This window comes from Oryx dammah, unplaced genomic scaffold, assembly GCF_014754425.2.
Source record: "Oryx dammah isolate SB20612 unplaced genomic scaffold, SCBI_Odam_1.1 HiC_scaffold_18, whole genome shotgun sequence".
Lineage (NCBI taxonomy): Eukaryota > Metazoa > Chordata > Mammalia > Artiodactyla > Bovidae > Oryx > Oryx dammah.
Genome location: NW_024070202.1, coordinates 46,835,766 through 46,863,143, shown reverse-complemented (window position 1 = coordinate 46,863,143; position 27,378 = coordinate 46,835,766). Strand labels below are relative to the sequence as shown.

Here is a 27,378-nt window from a genome sequence, read left to right as displayed (position 1 = left end):
TGCCCTGGGGTTAGGGGTGAGTGGAGAGGGAGCTGTTGCTGTGTCCAGCTGAGCTCTGTGGATTCAGTAGCATACCTCCCACAGCCTGGTGCTTCCTCCGCCCTTGGTTTTCATGCTCTGGTTCTGAGGAGGTTTCTGATCCATGTCTGTCACTTTTTGTTGTAGCTTTTGTTCTTCCTAGTTGTTACCTCTTCCATTCACTTTGTTGTCTTTCTTGTTTCTTGATTTTTACTGTTTTGTTGTCTTTTATTTTTGATTTTCTTGTTTTTGTTTTTTGTTTTTTCTTTTTTTTACTAAGGGAAGGAGAGGAGAAAAATGTATGATGTTAATAATCAGTCATGTTAAAAGTCTGTTAGCTATGCTTTCCTGTTTGAACTCTTAATGGTATAATTATTTATATTTTGATGGAATTAACTAAAATTTGGTTTTACTTGAATGAAGCAGATGATTAAAACAGACTGTGATCAGTGTAATGACTTTTAAAGAGACATACATTTACTAAAATGGAGCATCCTATTCCTGAAATCTTTTGGAGCATCAGGAATTCTTATTTCTATCTGGCTTTCTTTGCCTGTGTCTATTTGTATCTGCTTTCCTCACTTGTATTTGAGTCATAAGCACACTTGGATATATTGCCAGTAGACATCTGTTAGATATGGTAATGACTGCTTATAGCAGAGATTCTTAAAGACCATGGGTGTGTGTCTGTCTCCTAGTGACATGGGCCAAGGCCACATTTGAGACCTGCGGAGTCAGAATCTCCTGTTCTTAGGCTTTTGTCTTTTGAAAAAGCTTCGACGTGATTATGGTATATAGTCCTAAGAACTACTATATATCTAAAGTAAAAATAGATTCAGTTTAGCATGGCATTTTATATCTAGAAATAAACTCCATATTCTTAATTCAAGGGTGTTAAAATCTGGTCCCAACCTTTCTTTCTAGCACTTCTGCCCATATTCTACTCTGGGGACCTTGTGTATCAGCAGAAGCAAACTTTCCTGTTGTCATGCCTGGGTCTCCTTCCTGAGAGTCCCCCTCGCCTCCAAAGCCCTTTCTTATAGGTCAGCCTCAGAGGTCACTTCTTTCCGAATTCCTTGGGACTAAACTAGCCAGAGAGAGCATCTCTGCCTTTCTGGATATTTTGTTCTGTAATTGTATTCCTGAGCCATGACTATGTTGACGTAACTAAGGTTAGTAGAACGCAATGGCACCCCACTCCAGTACTCTTGCCTGGAAAATCCCATGGATGGAGGAGCCTGGTAGGCTGCAGTCCATGGCGTCGCTAAGAGTTGGGCATGACTGAGTGACTTCACTTTCGCTTCTCACTTTCATGCATTGGAGAAGGAAATGGCAACCCACTCCAGTGTTCTTGCCTGGAGAATCTCAGGAACAGGGAGCCTGGTGGGCTGCCATCTATGGGGTCGCACAGGGTCGGACACGACTGAAGCCACTTAGCAGCAGCAGCAGTAGGGTTTCTGAACCAGTGTCTGCCTTGTTTTGTGTTGTTATTTGTATGCTCTAATCTGGTAAACACCTGGTTCCACGCATGAAGACACATTTTACTCATTTTAGCAAGAAAAAAAAAGTTTGATAAATACTTCTTAAACAGATGTGAGGTATTTTCTCTGTAATTGGGTAATCAAGCAGAATTTGGAACTAGCGGGTAGAATCAGAAAATTTATGACACGGTGAAGGAGAGAATATCACAGTCCCCAAGTTCTCTTTGAGTTGGTGGGATGCTTAGACTGGTGGAGTACCTTAGTTCCTGCCACATCAGTGTGATGAGATATCAGTTTGATGTTTTTCAAGCATTCCTCAGTTGTGAGATAAACTTGAACTGGGATGGTACTGTGCCCTGTGTGAATACAAGGGAGAGTTATTTGTAACAGTTTAATGGGTGCTTGGCTCAGCACCATCTTATATTTTGAATTTCTGTTCCACCTTAGGTAAGACTCTTATATATTAAACTCTAAAGTTTTGTTCTCTTAACCTGTGCAGTACTGCCCTTGTAAAACAGTGAGTGGTTTAAAACTAGGCAATGAGTTTCCCATGTGTTCATGTCCATGACTTGGAGGCTTGCAGAATTTCATATTTGGTAGTAAAGAATATTTGACCTGAACCAACTGGCAATGTGAAAAGAGCATAGGTTAAGAGTGGTTTACAGAATTGTAAAGTAAAAATTAAAAATAAATAAATAAATTAAAAAAAAAAAAAGAGTGGTTGACAGGGGAGAACTCACTGGTGGCTATGATTATCTGTTTTGTTTTGTTTTCCTTTTAGTCAGCTTTATTAAGGTATAATATACATTAAATAAGTTTCACCATTTTTAGGTATACAGTTCACTGAGTTGTGACTATTGTATATACACATGGCGTAACCACACTGATGAGGTAACATTTCATCAGCACCAAAAGTTCCCTTGAGTCCCTTCACAGTCAGTACCTTTTCCCCACTCCTTAGCCTCTGGTGACCATTGTTCTGCTTTTCATCACTAAAGTTTTGCCTTTCTAAAATGGGATCATATGCGTTTGACTTCTTTCTTAGCAGAGTTCTTTTAAATGTATTCATGTTCTAGTATTTATTGTTCCTTGTTTTGTATCGTTGAGTGATTATTCCATTGTTTAGCAACAGTTTATCCTTTTTAGTGGCATCTTTTGGTGAGCTTTAAACTGGCACATTATTTGTTTAAGGATTTACTTGACATCTAGTATCCAGACTGTGGAGAAGGATTCTTGCCTGAAAAATCCCATGGACAGAGGAGCCTAATGGGCTACAGTCCATGGGGTTGCAGGGTCGGACACAAATGAGTGACTAAACAACAAAAGCAATCCAAACTACACATGAGTGTAATTTTTCTTGCTTGTGAAAGTGAAAGTTGCTCAGTTGTAGATCATTAAAATCAAGTAGAAACAGGCAAAAGGACTTGAAAGTAGTGTTTACAATGATTACATATGCAGTCTCTGAAAATGGTCATTCCTATAAGAATAACATTAATGTGCTTCAACATCTTTGAAGAACTATATACACAATTCCTATAGTAAGGTTGGTATTAATGCTAACTGAAACACCAGTCTTAAAAAATAAAGCCATTTATCTAAAATTTAAGAATGTGGGTGACTGAAATTATGAAGTTTCAGAGAGGCAGAATATTGCCGATTTCTTAGTCAGCCATTGTAAATTGTTTTCCCTCTAGGGGAAACAACTTTAAGATGAGAACATTTCTGTTGTGTAGTCCATTGAAACTAGGTTACAAGATGGTCTTTGAGGATTGGGCTTAAGTTTGTACTTGTCAAAAAAAAACCTATGTAGAACAAGTCATGTGTTACTGGAGAATGTTAGTATGCAGTTTGCTTACTTGTTAAACTTGAAAAATCCATGTTAGACTCTTTTTAAAAAATCTAGAGGTGTTTGCAGCAGCAGTACAACCCATTTTGTCATTTTGCCGTGTAGAATTGTATGATAATTAACAAGGGATCCTTCTGAAACATCTCATAACCAGTCATGATTATAAAATACATGAGTTTAGAAACAGAGGTTAAGAGATAGATTGATGCTGACCTTTGCATTAGGATAGTCACAGATGAGCAGAGGGCCAGAGAGGTCTGGTCACAGTATCATGCATGATATATCAGGGTCAGTCAGTTCAGTTCAGTCGCTCAGTTGTGTCCGATTCTTTGCGACCCCATGAATTGCAGCACACCAGGCCTCCCTGTGCATCACCAACTCCCAGAGTTTACCCAGACTCATGTCCATCGAGTCGGTGATGCCATCCAGCCATCTCATCCTCTGTCGTCCCCTTCTCCTCCTGCCCTTAATCCCTCCCAGCATCAGGGTCTTTTCCAGTGAGTCAACTCTTCGCATGAGGTGGCCAAAGTACTGGAGTTTCAGCTTCAGCATCAGTCCTTCCAATGAACACCCAGGACTGGTCTCCTTTAGGATGGACTGGCTGGATCTCCATGCAGTCCAAGGGACTCTCAAGAGTCTTCTCCAACACCACAGTTCAAAAGCATCAATTCTTCGGCACTCAGCCTTCTTCACAGTCCAACTCTCACATCCATACATGACCACTGGAAAAACCATAGCCTTGACTAGACGGACCTTTGTTGGCAAAGTAATGTCTCTGCTTTTGAATATGCTGTCTAGGTTGGTCATAACTTTCCTTCCAAGGAGTAGGGTTCTTTTAATATCACGGCTGCAGTCACCATCAGGGTATACTTCCTTATTAGTCATAACTGGAGCTCTGAGGAAACTAGTTCGTGATATCCACATACCAGAAGGATGGGAACTGGTCATGAGGATTAACCTTCATTGACTGCCTACTACATGCACAGTTACCATACCAAAGAATGTATGTATCATCCTTTTTAATTATCTTAAAACTCTGACTTTCATTAGAGGCTCAGGGAAGTAGTCACTGACTTGAGTTCTTGTGGATTTTTAAGTGATGGAACTGCCTAACCCACAGGCTTTCTACCAGAAAACTGTATGTTGTTTCTGGTGTGTTTCTACCAGAAAACTGTGTGTTGTTTGGACTTGGACTTTTATCCTACCTCTCTAGCCCTAGATGGTTCACTTTGTTGTTCTTTAGTAAATTCTCCTGAGGCAGCAAGGATTGGGGAGGGGTGGAGTGGTGTTGGGGTCAGAGATTGGAACCACTTTCCCAGCATCCTCTTTCTCTTTTACCTTTCTTGTCTTTATAAATTAATAATTTATTTTGGTACACATGTGCATTATACCCAGTTGAAAAGGTATCAAAGGAGTTTAAGGAATATTTGAAAAGTTAATTCTTCTCCCTGACCATCAGTCATTGAATTCTTTTTCCTGGAGAGAGCCATTATTGTCAGTTTATTGTTGCTCCTACCAGAAATAGTCTGTTAACATGAGGTGCATGCTTTGTATCTGTAAAACAAATGTTACATGCCATACACGAATATTCTGTACCTTTGTATTCATCAGTGGCATATCTTCCATATTAGAACATAAAGGACAGCCTCTTTTTTTGCATGTAACAACTTTTTTAGTCTACATACAGAATTGTGCAGCCATCACCAGCCACCTCAGTTTAGAACATTTTCATCATCCTCAAGAGTAATTCTGTATACTTGAGTAGTTACTTCCATTTCTTCAAATCCCCTCAACCATAAGCAGCTACTAACTTACTTTCTCTCTCTCCTAGGGATTACATATAAATGGAATCATGCAATATAATCTTTTATGACTGGTTTCTTTCATTAACCATAATCTTTTCAAGGATCATCCATATTGTATCATCTATCAGTACTTCCATTACTTTTTATTGCTGAGTAATATTCTGTTATATTATGATTTTCTTGTATTTATTCATTCATCACTTAATAGATGTTAGATTGTTTCTGCTTTTGACTATTTTGAATAATGAGGCTAACAACATTTATGTGCAGGTTTTTCTTTTGAAGTACATTTTAGCCTCTCACATACATACTTACAAATAGAATTGCTGGGTCATATGGTAACTTTAACCTTTTGAGAAACTGCTTAGTTTTTCAAAATGGCTGTCTCATTTTCCTTTCTTATTAACAGTCTGTGAGGACTCTAATTTTTGCATATTCTTGCCATCCCTTGTTACTGTCTTTTTGATAGTTGCCGTCCTAGTAGATGTGAACTCATGTCTCACTGTGGTCCATGTATTTGGCTGTGCCAAGTCTTAGTTGTGACACTCTGGATCTTTGATCTTTGTTGCGGTATGAGGGGTGTTTATTTACAGCATGTGAACTCTTATTTGTGGCATCACTGTGCTTTTGATTTTTGTTTTTCTGATGGCTAATGATGAACATCTTTTCTATGAGTTTTAAATAGTTTTAGCTCTTAATACAGAGAAGGCAGTGGCACCCCACTCCAGTACTCTTGCCTGGAAAATCCCATGGACGGAGGAGACTGGTAGGCTGCAGTTCATGGGGTCACAAAGAGTCAGATATGACTAAGCGACTTCACTTTCATGCATTGGAGAAGGAAATGGCAACCCACTCCAGTGTTCTTGCCTGGAGAATCCCAGGGCCGGAGGAGCCTGGTGGGCTGCCGTCTATGGAGTCGCACAGAGTCGGACATGACTGAAGTGACAGGAGCAGCAGCTCTTAATATCTGGATCTGTGATCAACTATGAGTTAATTTTTTTTTTTATGGTGTGTGTTAGGAGTCCAAGTTTATTCTTTTGCATGGGGATATTCATTTGTCTCATGACCATTTGTTTAAAAAAACACTTCTCTCCTTATTGAATGGTCTTGGCACCTTTGTTGAAAAATCATTTGACTGTAACCTGAGGGTTTATTTCTGAACTGTCTATTCCACAGAGTTGATTACTATAACTTTTTTTGTAAGTTTTGAAATCAGGAAGCATGGGTTTTCCAGTATTGTTCCTTTTCTATATTGTTTTTGCTCTTCCAGGTTGTTGCATTTCCATATGAATTTTGGAATGGCTTGTCAATTTCTGCAAAGAAGCCAGCTGGTATTTTGATAGGCATTAGGTTGAATTTGTAAGTCAGTTTGGGGCATATTGTCATCTTAACAGTATTAAATCTTAAATCCATTAACAAGGGATTTTGTTCTGTTTATTTGATGGTAGTGGTTTAGTTGCGAAGTCGTGTCTGACTCTTGGGACCCCATGGACTGTAGCCGTCAGGCTCCTCTGTCCATGGAATTTTCCAGGCAAGAATACTGGAGGGGGTTGCCATTTCCTTCTCCAGGGGATTTTTCTGACCCAGGGATCGTACCCAGGTCTCCTGCCTTGTAGGCATATTCTTTATTGACTGAGCCACTAGGGAAGCCCGAGATCTGTTTATTTAGATCTTTAATTTCTTTCAGTGGTATTTTTTAGTTTTCGTAGTATATGTTTTGAACTTCTTTTGTTAAATTTATTCCTATGTACAGTTGACCCTTAACACAGGTTTGAACTACTTGGGTCCACTTATGTGGCTTCTTTTTTTTACAGTAATACTCATATATACAGCGGGCCAGCTATAAATAATATTTGGATTTTCAGTCTTGCTCCAGCCCTCTCTAATTGTTCAAGGGTCAACTGTATTTTTTTTTCCCCATAGAAAGCAGAAAAAAATAATTTACTCCAAAAGATGGCAGAAATAAATTGATCTTGAAAATATACTTTGGTATAATTCTGGTGAAACAGATTTTCCCTCTGAACATTTCCCCTACTGGCTGTCCCAATGAAGTTTTATTGTCTTGTAATTTTTAAACATTTCTGTGATTCCCATAATGAGCTGGCAGTAGGCATCTTCAAATCCACAGGTTCCAAGGAGAGAGTATTGTTGGCTATTTTTCAGAATAGAACTTTGTATTTCAAAAGAGTATATAAACATTTTATGGAGACAGCACAGTTTAGGGTAAGTAGGCACATCTTTTATCAAAGTGTAAGAAAGGTGACAGGAAAAAATGCTGCAGTGTAGAATAAGGCTTTCAAATGTGTTGGGAACATTTTCAAGGCTGCTGATGGCTAAAATGATCGAGTCAAGGAAAGTGGTCTGAGTATGAGGTGATTTTGAATGAAGAAGAGTTCTGTTTGTGATCTCAAAGACTGATGAGCAGGTCTTCTTTCTCAAGGGCGATGATGCTGGAGGTACCATATGGTTCCATTTTTCAGTTGTGGTCCAAAGAGAGGGTTGAGTTGGGCCAGAACTGTAACCAGCCAATAGAGATAGCAGCAAACCAAACAGGTCACCAAAATGGTGGTGATAACTCCCCAGCTGGGACTGTTCAGGTGGAACCAGGACACCAGGAAGCCGATGAAGCTACAGAATTCATTGATCATATTGAGAGGCACCATGAGGCTGGTATCTGTCATGATTGGTGCCAGAGCTCTGTATTTTTTTTTTTATACTATTGTGAATGAAATTTTATTTGCCTCATTCTTTATATTGTCTGCATGTGCCATAATCTATCATCAAGTTATTAACAAATCTCCTCTTGATGGATATTTAAGTCCCCAAACATTGCTATTTATAGACTTGTCACTGTATTCGGTGAATTCCAATAAGGAGGTGTGCTGCGCTAAAGGATACTCCAAAATATTGAAATCATCAAAAATGAATGTGCTCTCCTTGTTTGTAATTTTACAGCTAAACTTTCAGAAGTGGACTATATAAAAAAATTATTCCAAACGCCTTTTCAGTTTTTTTTTTTCTTTTTAACTTATTAAAAGTAATGATATGCTAGAGGAAGTTCATGTTGCTAAAGTATTGCCTAGAACAGCCTTTCCAGTAGAACTTTCTGGGATGATGGAAATGTTCTGTCATCTGCACTGTTCAGTACTGTAGCCACTAACTATTGTGTGTAACTGTTGAACACTTAAACTGAGGGTAGAGTGACTGAAGAACTGAGTCTTAAATTTTAATTCTGCTTAATTTAGCTAGTGGCTATTGTGTCATATAATTGTAGTTGCTTTTAGATTTAAAGCTTGCAGAAGGGACATCCCTGGTGATCCAGTGGTGAGGAATCCACCTGCCAGTACAGGGGATGTGGGTTTGATCCCTGGTCTGGGAAGATCCCACATGTCATGAAGCAGCTAAGCCTATGCATGGGCCACTACTGCTGAGCCCCGTGCACCTAGAGCCTGTGCTTCACAACAAGAGAAGCTACCAAAATGAGAAGCCCAATTCAGCAGCTAGAGAAAACCCAAGTACAGCAGTGAAGATCCAGGGCAGCCAAAATTAATAAATAAATTACCAAAAACCTCTTACCAAAAAGAGAAAAAGCAACCTTGCAGAAGTGTGCAAGAGCCATGTCCAAAGTGGGACATCTTGCATTATTTCCTGAGTAGCATGAAGCAATCGTTAGTGGTTCTAGTTAAGTTTCATCAATATGGGTCTCAGTAAACAAGTTTCTTTTTTGGGGGGAAGAGGAGTGGTAGTTGCAGTTTACCCTGTACCTAGCTGGCTTCAGATTGCCTACAAACAGATTTAGATAGAAATGCATAGGTCCTTAGTTTGCTAGTTTTTATATGTGTATCTCATCTGGATGTAAAAAGTATACTTATACAAGGTAAAACTTGTATATTCTCTAAAATTTGTTTTTAAATTTATGAATTTATCTCAGTGATTATGGTATGGGTCACTGACTGAAGATCAGGAACTGGAGAAGGCTAGAATCTGTTGGTGGTTTGACTAACCTTGTATGTTAGCTCTCAACTAAAGCTCTGCTCTTGGCTCTTTAATTCCTCAGTTCTTCCTGGCACTCACACATGCTTGGAAAGGCTTTAGCTACCAACTGCTTGGGCTTTTGAGGTGGCTCAGTGGTAAAGAATCTACCTACCTATGCAGGAGATGCAGGTTCGATCTCTGGGTCAGGAAGATCCCCTGGAGAAGGAAGTGGCAACCTAGTCCAGTATTCTTGCCTAGGAAATCTCATGGACAGAGAGCTTGGTGGGCTATAGCCCATGGGGTTGCAGAAAGTCGGATGCCACTGAGCATGTACATACCAGCTACTTACTCATGACCTCTGATTCTATTCACAGCCCAAACCTTTGTTTTTTAGCTATGCATACCAAAGAGTCCACTGTATTTCTACAATGCTAGACATCTCACATGTTCCTCAAACTGTGATGAGCTGAAACAGAAGTAAACTTTCACTGAAAACCATTCCTCCTCCTCCTGCTCTGTTCTCCATCCAAATTAATGGCAGTCAATATGCCAGCAAATTTGGAAAACTCAGCAGTGGCCACAGGACTGGAAAAGGTCAGTTTTCATTCCAATCCCAAAGAAAGGCAATGCCAAAGAATGCTCAAACTACTGTACAATTGCACTCATCTTACATGCTAGTAAAGTAATGCTTAAAATTCTCCAAGCCAGGCTTCAACAATATGTGAACCATGAAATTCCAGATGTTCAAGCTGATTTTAGAAAAGGCAGAGGAACCAGAGATCAAATTGCCAACATCCGCTGGATCATGGAAAAAGCAAGAGAGTTCCAGAAAAACATCTATTTCTGCTTTATTGACTATGCCAAAGCCTTTGACTGAGGGGATCACAATAAACTGTGGAAAATTCTTCAAGACATGGTAATACCAGACCACCTGACCTGCCTCTTGAGAAACCTGTATGCAGGACAGGAAGCAGCAATTAGAACTGGACATGGAACAACAGACTGGTTCCAAACAGGAAAAGGAGTACATCACGGCTGTATATTGTCACCCTGCTTATTTAACTTATATGCAGAGTACATCATGAGAAACACTGGGCTGGATGAAGCACAAGCTGGAATCAGGATTGCCAACAGAAATATCAACAACCTCAGATATGCAGATGACAACCACCCTTATGGCAGAAAGTGAAGAGGAACTAAAGAACCTCTTGATGAAAGTGAAAGAGGAGAGTGAAAAAGTTGGCTTGAAGCTCAGCATTCAGAAACTTTAGATCATGGCATCCAGTCCCATCACTTCATGGCAAACAGATGGGGAAACGGTGGCTGACTTTATTTTGGGGGGCTCCAAAATCACTGCAGATGGTGATTGCAGCCATGAAATTAAAAGACGCTTACTCCTTGGAAAGAAAGTTATGACCAACCTAGACAGCATATTAAAAAGCAAAGACGTTACTTTGCCAACAAAAGTCTGTCTAGTCAAGGCTATGGTTTTTCCAGTAGTTATGTATGAATGTGAGAGTTGGACTATAAAGAAAAATGAGTGCCGAAGAATTGATGCTTTTGAATTGTGGTGTTGGAGCAGACTCTTGAGAGTCTCTTGGACTGCAAGGAGATCCAACCAGTCCATTCTAAAGGAGATCAGTCCTGGGTGTTCATTGGAAGGACTGATGTTGAAGCTGAAACTCCAATACTTTGGCCAGCTGATGCGAAAAGCTAACTCCTTTGAAAAGACCCTGATGCTGGGAAAGATTGAGAGCAGGAGGAGAAGGAGACGACAGAGGATGAGATGGCTGGATGGCATCACCAACTCGATGGACATCGGTTTGGCTGAACTCCCAGAGTTGGTGATGGACAGGGAGACCTGGCGTGCTTCAGTTCATGGGGTCCAAAGAGTTGGACATGACTGAGCAACTGAACTGAACTATCTTACTATGAGCAACCTAGGAGACACTCACTCACTTCCAGTTAGTGAAATACTAAGTTCTGAATTCAGGTTTTCATTGTCAACTCCTTGGACACCTCACTAGTTTTCCTGCTTCTGTCTTTTATCCTTTGTATCCATTCTGTATACCAGTTGCATATATTCTTTGCAGAGAGCAACTCTCTGGTCCTGAAATTGTGTTTCAGTGGCTCCTACTTGCCTTCAGGATAAAGCCCAAATTCCTTAGAAGTGTAAATTTTTTTCTCTTGTCAGCTGACTGACGCTGAACCTCTTGCCTGTCTCCAGTCACCCTAGGCTATTCCAGGACTTTGTCTGATCAGATTCTTTGCCTCTGATCACCCTGTTTCTGGGGCCGTGGCCACCCTCTTCCACCCTCTGTGCCTCATTCTGGTCTATATCTAAAATCACCCCCAACGGGGGGGGGTGGCTCAGCCCTCTGCCACCTCACCTTCCATGACAACACTCAGAGGAGCTAATTATGTTCCCATATCCATGTGTTTGTAGGAATTTCTCTCCCTCTTGCTAGACCATGCATTCCCTCAATGCTGGGCTCCTTTGCACTCCGGTGCGTGTCCTGGTACTTGCTGTATGCTTGTCTGAGTATTTGTGGAATCAGTGGGTGCCATTTTTACATGCTTTTTGTACTCTGGTTTAAAGTTTTCTCTTCCTCTACTTCAGTAGTAATAACATGTTCTGCCAGGCCCCACAACTTTTAATAAGGTGTTAATAAAGTGGATAAGAACTATATAGCTCTGCCATACATATTTTGTCAGGTGGTCAAACGTTCAACTCATTTGTTGTGTAAGGTGTACTTTACTTTGAAAGCAGGCCTGATTAACATCTTCACTAACTGTATTCTGTGTTCTAGAAGATAGTGCAGCCTTAGATATAAAATCATCTAAAGTGTCTGACTTGACTGTTTCTGTTAGAATTGGGAACATAAAGTTTTTTTATTTTTTTAACCTTCCTGTGCCCCAAGGAGAACTAGTTCTCAAATTCTTAATTCTTCTGATCATTTCAGTTACTTAAAAAAACAAACCCAACCAGATCTCACTGTTGAGGCCAAAATCTGATAATTTAAAGTCTACTTACTTGGCAGCTCTGTTCATTTTCTATTGCTGCATAACAAATTACCACATTCTTAGCAGCTTGAAACAATACCTGTTTATCAGCTCACAGTTCTGTAAGTCAGAAGTTAGGGCTGCACACTGGACTGAAACCATGCTGTTGGCCAAGGCTGGTGTTCTCATTTGGGGATTCAAGCTCTCTTGTAAGATGTCTGGTATTGACAGAACTAGTTTCTTTGCACTGAAGTCCTTGTTAGCCTTCTGGCTGTTGGCTGGGGACCACGCTCACTCCTAGAGGCCACTGGCAGTTTCTTCCAGTGTGGCCCTAATGGGCAGTTCATGACACATTTGCTCTTTTCCAGGCTAGCTCAAGCACATCCCTGACAGCTTCTGTGACCAGAGAACTCACTCTCCTTTAAAAAGGTTCATTCGATTAGATCAGGTCCACCCAGTGTAGCTGTCCTTTTGCCATATAACATAATTGAGAGAGTGATATCATATTCAAGGGCTACCTACACCCAGAGGAACAGGGAATTAAACAGGGTACCAGTCCATTCTGGGTGTTCTTTGGAAGGACTGATGCTAAAGCTGAAACTCCAGTACTTTGGCCACCTCATGCAAAGAGTTGACTCATTGGAAAAGGCTCTGATGCTGGGAGGGATTGGGGGCAGGAGGAGAAGGGGACGACAGAGGATGAGATGGCTGGATGGCATCACCGACTCAATGGACGTGAGTCTGAGTGAACTCCGGGAACTGGTGATGGACAGGGAGTCCTGGCATGCTGCAATTCATGGGGTCGCAAAGAGTCGGACATGACTGAGCGACTGAACTGAGCTGAAGGGGGCTTTGGAGCTCGTTTTAGAATTCTACCTACCACCACAGACATTTAGTTTTAATTTACAGAAAGATTAGGAATTCTCTTTTCATTGGAGAGGAATACATGAAATCATTGTGGCTTTTCCCCCGCAGCTGTGTGACTTTACCCAGTGCTATAGCAGCTAGCCTTTTAAGATAAGCTATTTTTAGAGAAAATGTATATTGATTGATTCTGTCCTTAAGTAGAAATGCCAGATTGCATGCTTCTCAGGCTGACAGTAACCACCAAGAGAGGGAGAATAAGAAGGAGGGTGGGAAGAAGAGAGTGAATTTTATATCCGGGTGGTCAACATAAAAAACAAAAAGAAATTTGACTTTATGTGAATGTCCCTAGAATAATACCTGAAGAAATTGGTTTGGAATTTCTTTTTTATGTTTTGGTTAATGATTAAATGAATTAATTTCTAAAACTGTGTCAGTTACCATTTAAGCTGATAACAAAGGAAAGTACTTCTTTTTCTGCCAAATGTGAAGTTTAGTTGTCCTTTTCTCTGCTGGATAGAAAAGAAATAGCAGCTGGAAGGAAATCGGAACTCCTGTCTGGTTGCCTTGGCAATGTAGAGCAGATGATGCATGCGTTTTGCTAGGGTGGTTTAGTGTTTTCCTCCGTTTTCTGATAGAGCAAATGTACATGAAAAATATAATATGGTGTAGATGATAATCTTAGTACTCTATGTATTTATGTATGTATCTTTGTTTCTAATGTAATATTTAAAGAAAAATATTTTGTTGTTTTTTTTAGCTATTTTTATGATAGCCCTATTTGGAGTAATGATTAGGATATTTAGTTATATTGTATGTAGGGCAAAGTAAATATAGTTCTTTGTGAAAAGTATGAATGACAAGTTGGGACTGTGCTTTCTAAATTTTTTATTCTGAAGTCTCTGAATTGGTACATTCTTAAATTACTAGGGCTTCCCCAAATGCTCAGTGGGTAAAGAATCCGCCTGCAGTGCAGGAGACACAGGAGATGTGGGTTTGATTCCTGGGTTGGAAAGATCCCCTGGAGAAGAAAGTGGCAACCCACTCCAGTATTCTTACCTGAAAAATCCTATGGATAGAGGAGCCTGGCAGGCTACAGTCCAAAGGGTTACAAACAGTAGGACATGACTGAGCAACTAAGCAAGCAAAAATAACTTGGGACTTATGTAAACGTCAGACTATTATTAAATAGATAGACTCTCAGCCTACTTTTTACAGAACTACATGTTACTTTTCACTGTAAATGTACTGAGCAGTTGTAAAAAGAGATCTTGCATATAGATTGCTTAAATTTAAATGTAGATATTTCTGATTTTTCTTGGAAGCATATACTTTATTAAAGTATAAAGTGGATATTAAAAGGCATTATATAGTTTTATAGGCTTCTGTTTTTTAAAAACCAGCTTTTTTGAGGTATAATTCACATACTATATATCTTAGACACTTGAAGTATGCAGTTTAGTACTTTTTAGTATATTCACATGGTTGTGTAACCATCACCACATTAGAACATTTTCCTGCCTCCTAAAGAAGCCCTCGTACCTGTTAACAGTCTCCATTTCTCTTCTCTCTTTCCCTTGCTCCCAACACTAAGCAACCATTAACTCAGTCTCTATAAATTTGTCAGTTTTTCATTTAGTATAATGTTTTCAAGGGGCATCCATGTTGTAGTGTGTATTATCAGCACTTCATTTCTTTCTCTTGCTGAATAATATTACATTTTAATGATATACAGTTTTATTTATCCATCTATCAGCTGATGCACATTTGGGTTGTTGCCACTTTTTGTCTGTTATGAATAACACTGCTGTGAACATTTTTACACAAGATTTTGTGGGTCAAATGTTTTCATTCCTCTTGAGTATATACCTGTGAGTGGGATTGTTGAGTTTTAATGGGCTTCCCTTGTGGCTCAAAAGGTAAAGAATCTGCCTGCAATGTAGAAGACCTGAGTTCTATCCCTGGGTTGGGAAGATCTCTGGAAAAGGGAATGGCTACCTGGGAAATCCCATGGTATTCTTGCCTGGGAAATCCCATGGTCAGAGGAGCCTGGGGAGCTATATAGCTGATGGCATTGCAAAGAGTCAGATATGGCTGAGCAACTTTCACTTCTCTCATGGAAACTCTAAATTCAGCCTTCTTCAGAACTATCAGATATTCCAAAACAACTAGTACAGTATTACACTCCTGCTGCAATGTACGAGGGCTTCAGTTTCTTCATTCTTGACAGTACTTGTTACTGTGTTGTTTATTATTATTATTATTAGAACCTTCAGTAGGATGTGAAGTATTATATTATCTCATTGTAGTTTTGAATTCCCTTGCTCAAATGATTAATGATGTTGAACATATTTTCATGTGCTTATTGGTCATTTGTATATCTTCTTTGGAGAATTATCTGTTCTATTTCTTTTCCTTAATTTTTAAATTTATCTTTTTAAAATTGCTTATGCTTTTAGTATCATGTCTTAAGAAGCATTGCCTAGCCTTGGGTGATTGAGATTTACTCATTTTTTCCCCACAAGTTATTCATTTTGAGTTAATATTATGTGTTTATGTGTGGTAGGCCTCACATAGGTATTTTTGTGGGTTTTTTTTGTTTGTTTGTTTTTATATGCAGATAGTCATTTGTGTCAGGACCATTTGTTGGACAGAATATTTTTTCACCATTTAGTTTTGTTGGCACTGATGTTGAAAATATTAATGTCCTGTCCTATCCCTCTCCCACTGCATCTGCATGCTTCTAATAATATTTGGCCACTGCATGGATTGCAGAATCTTAGTTCCCCAACCAGGAATTGAACCCAGGGCATAGCACTGAAAATGCTCGGTCCTAACCACTGGGCTGCCAGGGAACTCCCTAATAATTCTGAATAATTTTTTCAGTTTGTTTTTTGAAATAATGTCTTGATGGTTATCAGTAGGATTAATGAATTTTTTTTAACGTCACTTGATGTATTTCATGATTATGCACTTGATGAGATCATCTCTTGATTTTTTTTTAACAGTTGAGATTTTAACCAAGCTTTTAAGTGTGGTAGAAACCACCAGAGACCACTTTGAAGAAGTCGGCCTTAAGAACAATGTGGCATCATTCTTCTGTACGGTTGCCCTAAGACAAATGATTATGCCTTTTCTGTGTGGTAGGCAGTGACAAGGCTGGATGGGATGAAAAGGAGTCAGTGACTGGGCTATAACATTTGGCAAACAGTATATTGACCTTACTATGATGAACTGGGTAATTTGAGAATTGGTGATTTTTGGTGTGAAGCGGATTATTGGGAGACACTTTAGAAAGAAATATTCACTGGCGTGACCACTGCCAACCCACTCGTCTGCTGTTGTTGAATCTGAGGGTCTAGACTAGTACCATCTAGTAGAAATGTAATGTGGGCCTCATTTGTAATTTAAAGAGTTCTAGACGCCACATTAAAAAGTAAAAAGTAGCTGAATTTCATTTTAATAATTTATGTTTAAAACATTATTTTAACATGTAATAAGTATAAAATTATTCAGATATTTCACTTTTTGTACTACCTTGGATATTCAGTATGTATTTTACATTTAGAGCACATCTCAGTTAGGATAAGGCACAATTTTAAGTGTTCAGCACCCACATGGGGCCAGAATATAGCACAGTTCTAGATGTTTTGATATGATAGCCAGTCAAGATATTACATGAACATTACTCAACTTCCTCTGTGTTTCAAGGTACCCTGACTCATCCCTTTAACTTGATATAGGACTGGCTTTTGGGTAGCTATCTGCTTGCCGTTCAATGTGACCCTCCCTGAGACCAGAGGGTCTGAGAATTTTGTTAAGTGATATGGCAGCTCACCAAATGGGTCATGAATAATTTAGAGACATATATTATAATAAAGATACCTAAGCCTCTCAAACTAGACAAAATGGGCCTGAAAAACTAGAATCTTGCCTCCTGTATCACAGATACAATGTACTCCACTGCAGTGCAGCTATGTATAACAAATACTACTGATGAGAGGTGCTCACATGGGCATCATTTTGCCCCTGCATCCTTGGATTTGTCAATGTCTGGACATGTTTTTTTGATGATTTGAAAAAATGTTTTATTGGAATACAGTTGATTTACAGTGTTGTATTAGCTTTTAGGTTTATAGCAAAGTGAACCAGTTATACATAAATTCACCCTTTTCTTTTTTTAGTTTCTTTTCCTTTGTAGGACATTGCAGAATATTGAGTAGAGTTTCCTGTGCTATAGAGCAAGTTCTTGTTAGTTACTTATTTTATATGTAATAGTGTGTGTATGTCAGTCCCAATCTCCCAGTTTATTTCCATCCTCCCCGCGTCCCCTGGTAACTGTAAGTTTGTTTTCTATATTCATGACTCTACTTCTGTTTTGTAAGTAGTTTGATTTGTACCCGTTTTTTTAGATTGCATGTACAAGTGGTATTATATGATATTTGTCTTTCTCTGACTGACTTCACTCAGTCTGAAATCTCTAGGTCTATCCATGTTGCTGCAAATGGCATTATTTCAATCCTTTTTTTAGCTGAGTATTTATTCCAGTGTATATATGTACCACATCTTCTTTATCCATTCCTCTGTTGATGGACATTTAGGATAGCTTTTTCTTGATGTGTTTTGACGATCACAACTGCCATGCAGTGGCTTGAGATCAGGCTGATAGCATTCCACAAAGTATGAAGCAGCACCCACAACAGTGAGCTATCTGGCCCAAGTTTCAGTGGTGTTAAGCATAGCAGTACCCTGCATCAGTGAAACAAGATCCTTCAGTTTTACTAATTGTTACATAGTCTCCACAGGTAACGTGCAGTGTTGTTTTTTCTTTGTTTTGTTTTTTAAATTTAGAGAATCTCTTTTTTCTTTCATGTAAAATTTCTAAGGAAGAAGCAGTCAACTTGTAAAGTATTTCTGATTGAGCCAATTTGTCAGATAGATTCCACCCATGCCTCCTTTTCTCTAACCTCTTCTCTTTGGGAAGTGGTGAAACTGGTGAAGTTCCTCTCCTACATCCCCTTCCTCAGACCTCTTTTCCCTGGAACCATTTTACTTTCACTAAAGAAAGTTGTGTCTGTTAGAAAAGAAAATAAGCAGTTGCAAAGCTGCCAGAAGGATGATTGCACTTCCATAAGGTCTCCTGGGGTTTTTTTTTTTGGATGTTCTGTCAGAGATGTGGGTGTTTGGTTGTGATGACTTCCTTTCAGTGCTCCATCATGAGGCACAGTTAACTCAGAATGTTATCACCACCGTTGTCCTAATGTCTGTTACCCAGGGAGCTGTAATTTTGAGTCTTCATAAATTCTAGCAAGTAAAAATCAGTGCTAGTCATTGTCAGATTATAAATGTTCCTTAGCTGTCCTGTCAAAGGTAATCCTACTTGCCATTGTTGGCCTTTAAGGTTACCATGTGATCCCCACCCCATCCTAATGACTGCTGGTGTTTCTGTTGCCTTCCTTCATCTGCTGTAGCACTTTTGAGTTTTGGTGACAAACCACAGATGAGCTATAACAACCTTAGGTTGTTCAGTTCAGTTCAGTCGCTCAGTCGTGTCCGACTCTTTGCGACCCCATGAATTGCAGCACGCCAGGCCTCCCTGTCCATCACCAACTCCCAGATTTCACTCAAACTCACGTCCATCGAGTCAGTGATGCCAGCCAGCCATCTCATCCTCTGTCGTCCCCTTCTCCTCCTGCCCCCAATGCCCCCCAGCATCAGAGTCTTTTCCAATGAGTCAACTCTTCGCATGAGGTGGCCAAAGTACTGGAGTTTCAGCTTTAGCATCATTCCTTCCAAAGAAATCCCAGGGCTGATCTCCTTCAGAATGGACTGGTTGGATCTCCTTGCAGTCCAAGGGACTCTCAAGAGTCTTCTCCAACACCACAGTTCAAAAGCATCAATTCTTTGGCGCTCAGCTTTCTTCACAGTCCAACTCTCATATCCATACATGACCACAGGAAAAACCATAGCCTTGACTAGACGGACCTTAGTCGGCAAAGTAATGTCTCTGCTTTTGAATATACTATTTAGGTTGGTCATAACTTTTCTTCCAAGGAGTAAGTGTCTTTTAATTTCATGGCTGCAGTCACCATCTGCAGTGATTTTGGAACCCCCCAAAAATGAAGTCTGACACAGTTTCCACTGTTTCCCCATCTATTTCCCATGAAGTGATGGGACCGGATGCCATGATCTTCGTTTTCTGAATGTTGAGCTTTAAGCCAACTTTTTTGCTCTCCACTTTCACTTTCATCAAGAGGCTTTTTAGCTCCTCTTCACTTTCTGCCATAAGGGTGGTGTCATCTGCATATCTGAGGTTATTGATATTTCTCCCGGCTATCTTGATTCCAGCTTGTGTTTCTTCCAGTCCAGCGTTTCTCATGATGTACTCTGCATAGAAGTTAAATAAGCAGGGTGACAATAGCCAGCCTTGACGTACTCCTTTTCTTATTTGGAACCAGTCTGTTGTTCCATGTCCAGTTCTAACTGTTGCTTCCTGATGTTGAAGGCAACGTAATAAAGGCTATTTGGGGCCTGTCTTAGATTTGGCAAGAATTTAGGGTTTCAGCTTAAAAGGAGACAGCTCCTCTGGCTCTGCCTCTTGCTAGCAGCTGGAATGAGCTTGCACCCTGTCATGGCTGACCTTCTCAAGCAGGTTTCCAGGGCTCTACGCCGTAGACTGAACCACGGTGAAGAGAGAGGATTTAGAGCCAGCCTTTCATTCTGCAAGGAGTAACAGTGTTCCAAAAGGTGCTTTTAGAAAAGGGGCATTAGTACTGGGCAGCCCTGCTCCCTCCAAAACATGGCTGTTATCTACCACATTGGTGCCCGTGAAGTTCTCCTTGCTCCCCAGACTAGAGGCCCTCTGCCTATCCCACTGAACATGTCTCTGGGGACCAGTTTAACAGCCAAATCCCATTGACCCTGTTACTTGGCATCTGTTCCTTCCCCACTTTATACCTGTAGAGCTATGGCCAGCTCAGGGAGAGCAATGGTGGTCCTGTTGTTAGGGTAGCTTGCCACTCAAGGGACATTCTGCATCCAGTTGAGTCTTGAGGTTCAAGATTTCCCATTGGGATATGGCTAGAAGTTGCAGTTAAATTTTATAAGTGGAAACTTCATTTTATAGAGTTGCATTATGAATGCCTTATTTTTGAGCAAATTTAATATATTCTTGAGGTATTCTAGATATTTGAAAGGTTTACATCTGTAACCTCTTAATTTTTTTGCTTCTTTTTAGTGTTATAGGTTTTCCTATCTTTTGTAAAAGAGTATACTAAATATTTAGCTTTATGTGGCAATCAGAAATGACCCATGGAAACTTTGCATTAATGTATGAATTGTATTAGACTACATTCACATGTTTTCTTTGTTTAATTTGTCTTGATAAGTAAGGTTGATAGATAATTGAATTGTTTCATGAAAATATCTATGTATTAGTTACAGTAAACATTAGTTGGCTTTTATGAGTTATCCAAGAATCCTAACCACATTTCTATGGTGTCAATGGGTAAATAAATTTTGATTTAAAAATGATGGATAATAAACTGTTTTTTTTTTTTTTAATGTCCAGGATTGTTGTCCTCTTTTTTCTAATCTCTGAAAATGTGTTCTAACTAATAAGCTTATGTGTCATGGGGGACTGATTGCCTTATTTCACTTATAATTCATGATATTAATATATGAAGACTTAAGAAATATTGAAGCTCTGAGTGAAAATGTGCGTGCAAAAATATTTGTCGGCTAATAGGATAGCCAAGGGTAGCCTCTTCTTGTGATTTGAAACTTTACTTGAATTCACCTAAAATGAAGTAACATTAATCAGCATCTCTTCTTAGTGAGTGAAAAGTTATATTTTTTTCCATGTTAAGAAACTCTGAAGTGTGTTCATAATACAGGATTTCCTTCTGAGTCAATAGGAATTCTCCCTCCTCTTGTTTCAGGCCGGAGCCTCAGCAGAAAGCTCCCTTGGTTCCTCCACCGCCGCCTCCACCACCACCGCCGCCTCTGCCAGACCCTGCCCCTCCAGAGCCAGAGGAGGAGATTCTGGGGTCAGACGATGAGGAGCAGGAGGACCCCGCAGACTACTGCAAAGGTGATATGCTTGCCTTCCCCCTGGGCCACCCCATGATTTGTTGGGGGTAAGGCCAAAGGGAGTTAATGATGCAGACTACTTGATGTCAATATTGTTAAAAAATTTTTGGATTGTTTAGTATAAAATGATACCAGAAAATATGAGAGATATCAGAAGGAAAATTTTTTTAAGAGATAGAAGGTAAAATACATAGGTGCACATACATATACTGAGTAATTTCAAGATTTAAATCTGTTGACAGAATTAAAGATGGTATACAGCAGGATAATTAAATATAAAAACAAAATAAGCCATCTGAGAAGAACATAGAAAGTAGGTTGAGAGCTGAAGAACTGATGGTTTTGAGTTGTGGTGCTGGAGAATACTCTTGAGAGTGCTCGGGACAGCAAGGAGATCCAACCAGTCAATCCTAAAGGAAATTAATCTTGAATATTTACTGGAAGGACTGATGCTGACGCTCCAGTACTTTGGCCACCTGATGTGAAGAGCTGGCTCATTTGAAAAGACCTTGGTGCTGGGAAAAATTGAGAGTAAAAGGAGAAGGGAATGGCAGAGGATGAGATGGTTCGATAGCATCACCAAGTCAATGGATATAAGTTTGCCAAACTCCGAGAGAGAGAGTGAAGGAAATGAGTGTTATGCAGTCCATGGGATCGCAGAGAGTCAGACCTGACTGAGTGAGTGAACACCTACCACCACCAGACTCCTACTGGGGGAGCCAGTCTGTTGTTCATTACATTGGATATAAGTTTTCTGGCTGCCAAGACTATCAAGGAGCTCTTCTTTTCTTTGGAAGCCCATTGAGTTACATAGTATTTTGTCTGTGGAGAGAAAATCTGCCCATTTGTTTATGGAGACAGATGTTTTCCTGGCACAGTACTCAACAAAAAACCTATTTTGTAGGTTCTGCCATTATGTGACATAGTAGATTATGTTTCAGCTGTGATTTCACAGAATGCATAGAAATTATTCAGGTAAAGTATTCTTGTATTTATGTTTTGTAAAGACCAAGAGCATACAGCTAAACTGCTAAAAGGCAAGCATATTGTATGATGAATATTGAAAATAATTTGATCCAGACCTCATACTCTGTGTAGACTGGATCCCAAGAATCTAGTAGAAAGGAAAGGCAGTCCATTTGCTGCCTCTTTGTTACTTACCTTTCTCTCTTGGACTTTAATTCCCTGAAACAGAAAATTATCACAGTTTGAATTCTTAGCTTCTGAACAGTTAACAAGACATTTATTTGCTACAAATTATGGGAAATGTAAATCAGATTTTATATAGCTTAAGGATAGATGGCAGGAAATACACACTGTTTAGGCTATAAAGGTTAAAGCCTCTCTGTCTCTCTTGTATCTTAGTATCAGTTTAGCTAGTGATTGCAGGTCATTTGTGTGTTGGTTAAAGAATAGTGTACTTTTTAATTACCAGGAAGCGAAAGTTATCATTCTGCTATGAAACTTCAAGAAGGAATCTTCCTGTCTAACACGATTCTTCCATAGGTGTAGATTTCTACACATAGAATCAGCATTTTCCTTAGAAAATGAAATATTTATCTGTAGCATTTATGTAACTAGTGATTATGACCCCACAGGTAAAGGTCTGTGCCTTCTAATATGGAAAAGAAGATGTTTTCCTTCCTCTCTCTTGTAATCTGCATTTCTTGGTTTGAAAATGAAGTTATATGAAGAGGAGATGTGGACAGCTGTCTTTAGATTGTGCTTCTTAGGCCAAAGTATCAGGCTGGTGTGAAAGAACTGTTCTCTGCAGAACTAGGCTCCACCCTACTGGAATGAGATCTGTTTGCCTCACACCTGGATCTTTTGTGGTATAGATCATAACAAGTTGTTTAAGATAACTGATAAACACTTTTCAAGGAACTAATGGAGTTGGTTGGCAATGTCTGGGAGAAGAACTGTGGCTCACCCCGCCCCACACTGCCCCATCCATTAGAAGAAATAACTTTCTCCCTGGAAGTGGATGAGTTTCAGTTACCAACATGGTGCTTTATCACCCATGAGTACTTTAGTATATTTTGCCTGCAGTCAAGTATGTTCTCCCGTGTTAGCCACTATACAACTGTCAAGAAGTTAATGTTGATACTTCTACTGTTCAGTCCTTGGACCCCACTCAGGTTTTGCCAGTTGCCCAGTAGTGTTGTTTATGTGAAACCAATCCATTGCAGAATCACATTATATTTTGTTTTCTTCTTCCTTTGATCTGGAACAGTTCTTTAGTTTTTTTCTTGGCTTTTATGACTTTGACGTTTTTGAAGATGTGGGCCAATTATTTTGTATAGTCTTTCTCAATTTGGAATAACAAATTAGTGTTGTTCTGTGAGACGTGTTCTTCTCATTGCATCATATCAGATAGTACATGATTTTGATTTATACCAGTACTATTGATGTCAACCACTTGTTCAGGATGGTGTCTGCCAGATAGCTCTATTGTCAAATTGCTCTTTTCTCCCTCATAGTTAATAAGCAGTCTGTTGAGAGTAACTTTGAAGCTGTGTAATAATCTTTTGTCAGAAAATTTACTTGCTTCTTCCTTTCCCTCTATCCTATCTCTCCCTCACTCCCATCCATCCATCCATTTATCTCTGAGTTTGTGTATCTTAAATGTATTCACTCATGGGTTTTCTTTTTATTCAGTGGGTTATAGTCAGCTACTTTGCTTATTTGTTTTGATAGTTCAGTTCAGTCACTCAGTCGTGTCCGACTCTTTGCGACCCCATGATTTGCAGCACGCCAGGCCTCCCTGTCCATCACCATCTCCTGGAGTTCACTCAAACTCACGTCCATTGAGTCTGTGATGCCATCCAGCCATCTCATCCTCTGTCGTCCCCTTCTCCTCCTGCCCCGAATCCCTCCCAGCATCAGAGCCTTTTCCAATGAGTCAACTCTTCACATGAGGTGGCCAAAGTACTGGAGTTTCAGCTTTAGCATCATTCCTTCCAGAGAACACCCAAGACTGATCTCCTTCAGAATGGACTGGTTGGATCTCCTTGCAGTCCAAGGGACTCTCAAGAGTCTTCTCCAACACCACAGTTCAAAAGCATCAATTCTTCGGCACTTAGCTTTCTTCACAGTCCAACTCTCACATCCATACAGGACCACGGGAAAAACCATAGCCTTGACTAGACGGACCTTAGTTGGCAACGTAATGTCTCTGCTTTTGAATATACTGTCTAGGTTGGTCATAACTTTTCTTCCAAGGAGTAAGTGTCTTTTAATTTCATGGCTGTAGTCACCATCTGCAGTGATTTTGGAGCCCCCCAAAATAAAGTCTGACACTGTTTCCAGAGCTTCCCTGGTGGCTCAGAGGTTAAAGCGTTTGCCCGCAATGCGGGAGATCTGGGTTCAGTCCCTGGGTCGGGAAGATCCCCTGCAGAAGGAAATGGGAACCCACTCGAGTATTCTTGCCTGGAGAATCCCATGGACAGAGGAGCCTGGTGGGCGACAGTCCACGGGGTCGCAAAGAGTTGGGCACGACTGAGCGACTTCACTTTCACTGTTTCCCCATCTATTTCCCATGAAGTGATGGGACCAGAGGCCATGATCTTCATTTTCTGAATGTTGAGCTTTAAGCCAACTTTTTCACTCTCCTCTTTCACTTTCAAAGTTTTGATGCTTAGATTTTCTCAAATTGGCCATTAGAAGTCCCTTCAGGTTGATTATGTGTCCTTTTGAAAAGTACCTATCATTCTTTTTTTGTTCTATACATTATTTTTTCACTCAGTATGTATTAGAAGTCACTCTGTAAACTACCTATAAAGCTGTGTCACTTGTTTCATTTATTGTTGTTTTTTAAGTTTCGTGTAAACCTTTTAATTAAAAAATTTTATACAGTTTTAAAGGTTATACTTTGTCTACAGTTATTTCAAAATTTTGGCTCTATTCCTTGTGTTGTACAATACATCCTTGAACCTGTCTTATATCCAACAATTTGTACTTCCTACTCCTGCAGCTGTGTATCTTCCTCCACTCCAAGCCTGTAACCATTACTTTGTCCTCTGTATCTATGAACCAGCTTCCCCCCACTTTTTTTTTTAATTTACTGGTTTATTTTTTAAGTTTCTCATATAAGTGATATCATTGCAGTATTTATCTTTCTCTCTCTGACTTATTTCAGTTAGCATAACGCCCTCCGTGTTTGTCCATGTTTCTACAAATGGCAAAATTCCATTTATTTTAGTGGTTGTATAGTATTCCATTGTGTGTGTATGTGTGTATATATATATAAGACACCATGTCTTCTTTATCTTTCTCTTGATGGGAAAAGTCCCTATCATTCTTAAATCCTTTCTTATTTTCAAATAAGATGTATTCGTCCTGTAATTTTCCTACTCCAGGCCTGGAATCAGCTTTCTCCACAAGGAGCCCTGGAGATAACAGTATTTAGAAAAGAAGATCCGAGCATTAGAATGAGACTGTTAACTCTTTGGGTGTCTCCGCTTCTCAGTCCCTTAGCACAGAGCTAAAGACGCACACTTCCTTTAGATTTGTATTTCTGTGTTTATTTACAGATGTATTAAAATCCATGAGTTTATTCTATCTCATTTCCACTCTTAATACCGGGAGATTCAGCTCATTTTTCTCCTTAGCCTATCTGTAGTTTCTTTCTTTTGCAGTAAGAGACTTGGCTGTCATTGTCCTCATTATATTTACTTATTCGACTTCCTTGTATGTAAGAGTCTCCAGTCATTGTCACTGCCCTTTTGGGCATGTCTGCCCTTTCCTTATTGCCTAGCTTGTTCTTGGACATCCTCTGTTGCTTGGCACTGCCTAGCGACTGTGTACTGACGTGTTCGGGAGAATGGAAGGAGAGAGCCGCCCTTCACAGTCTAAGGGTCTGTTTTGCTTAGTCTGTGTATGTGGCTTCTCTCTCTTCTGTCACTTCACAGCTTCGCTTGTTTCCTTCATCTTCATTCTTAGAGAATCTCTGCCCTGCCAGCCACTTCTTAATAGTCCTGAAGTAAAAGAAAACATCAACAGAAACAAAAGACACCACATCTTTTATCTCTCTTTACAAAAGACGTTTTTGTTCATTATAGGAGTTATAAGTATTTTGGGGGTCATGGTGTGGAAAGTCACCTGGAATCCCACCACCCACCTTTTGCTGCAGTAAGCTTTTAAGTTCCTCCAATTCTGAATCATTTATGACCAACCAACTTGTATCTTAACTTTTTACCTTTTTTTTTTACCTCTTTACCTTGGTAAAAGCTAAAGCTCTTTCCTTATTCAGAACATGTGCAATGTTCGTTGTTTTAACAAAAAAGCCACTGTTTAAAGGTCTGATATCGCTAATGCATTATTCATTGCTCCCTTCTATTGTGCTTGGCAGTCTCTGTGGCCTGGGACTCTTTCCCTTTCTTCACAGCTAACATGTTCCTGTCCTTAAGTCCCAGGGGAGTATGGACTTCAGCGTCTGCAAAACTTGGGTCAAAACCTGGCCCTGTTGCTCTCTATTTCTGTATCCTTGGACAAGTCCCTTTGTTCTAGGCTTGAGTTTCTTCATCTCTCCTATAATATCATCTGTCTGTAGAATAAAATATTGCATGGCATCTATCACCTACGATTTTATGAGGAATAAAATGAGATAAATAATGCTTCTGTGTATCAGGGCATGTTACCTGATACCTAGAGAGAGGATTGTTCTGAAATACGAATTCTCTTTTTGCCAGTCCTTTTTTTTGTTCAATCATCTTCTTCTTGTGTGTATTACCATCTGTACTTACATGCTGGCCCCCTGAGTGGTCTTAAATGCCTTACTTGTGGTGGACTTGCAAAGAGAATGGTCAGCACTGCTTCTTTCTCTCCTTGTTTTTTATTGGTTACCTTTGGTCAGTTGTCTGCGGCAGTAACTGTAGCAGCAGGCTGTGCAGTTTATTCTGGATTTTACTTCCAAGTTCAGAGGGTAACGGGTCAGGCATGGAGTCACCTTATAAGTAAACAGTTCCAGGAGGCCCTGTGTAATACTTGCTCACTTTGTTTATTTTATTTTTTTTTAACTTACAGCTTCCTTGTCAGTGCAAAACTTCCTCCTCTGGGGAGATTTTAGTCTAATGTGGGTTTTCAGAGTGTGACCTGTACCCTCTGCATCAGAACGTTCCTAGGCTGGACTCTGAATCTTGAGTTGGAATCCTTGGGAGTAGGATCTGGACTCTAAGTATTTAACAAGTTCACTTAGTGATTTTTTCTGCACATTGAAGCTGAAGTTGGCTTACATGAGGCACCTACCATTTGTCTAAAACTCCAAAGCTATAACTGCAAGAAGTGATCCTTCTCT

At 39.8% G+C, this 27,378-nt stretch overlaps 1 protein-coding gene across 9 annotated transcripts in view; it reads left to right on the top strand.

Annotated features, from left to right (window-relative positions):
- The window catches only part of SRPK2 (SRSF protein kinase 2), a 241,593-nt gene that overhangs the window by 142,499 nt on the left and 71,716 nt on the right, over positions 1 to 27,378 (top strand). For all 9 annotated transcript variants that reach the window (XM_040260807.1, XM_040260804.1, XM_040260802.1 and 6 more), the window contains one exon: positions 20,933 to 21,084. In XM_040260807.1, the coding sequence (XP_040116741.1) occupies positions 20,933 to 21,084 (152 nt within the window). The remainder of the gene's footprint in view (positions 1 to 20,932; positions 21,085 to 27,378) is intronic.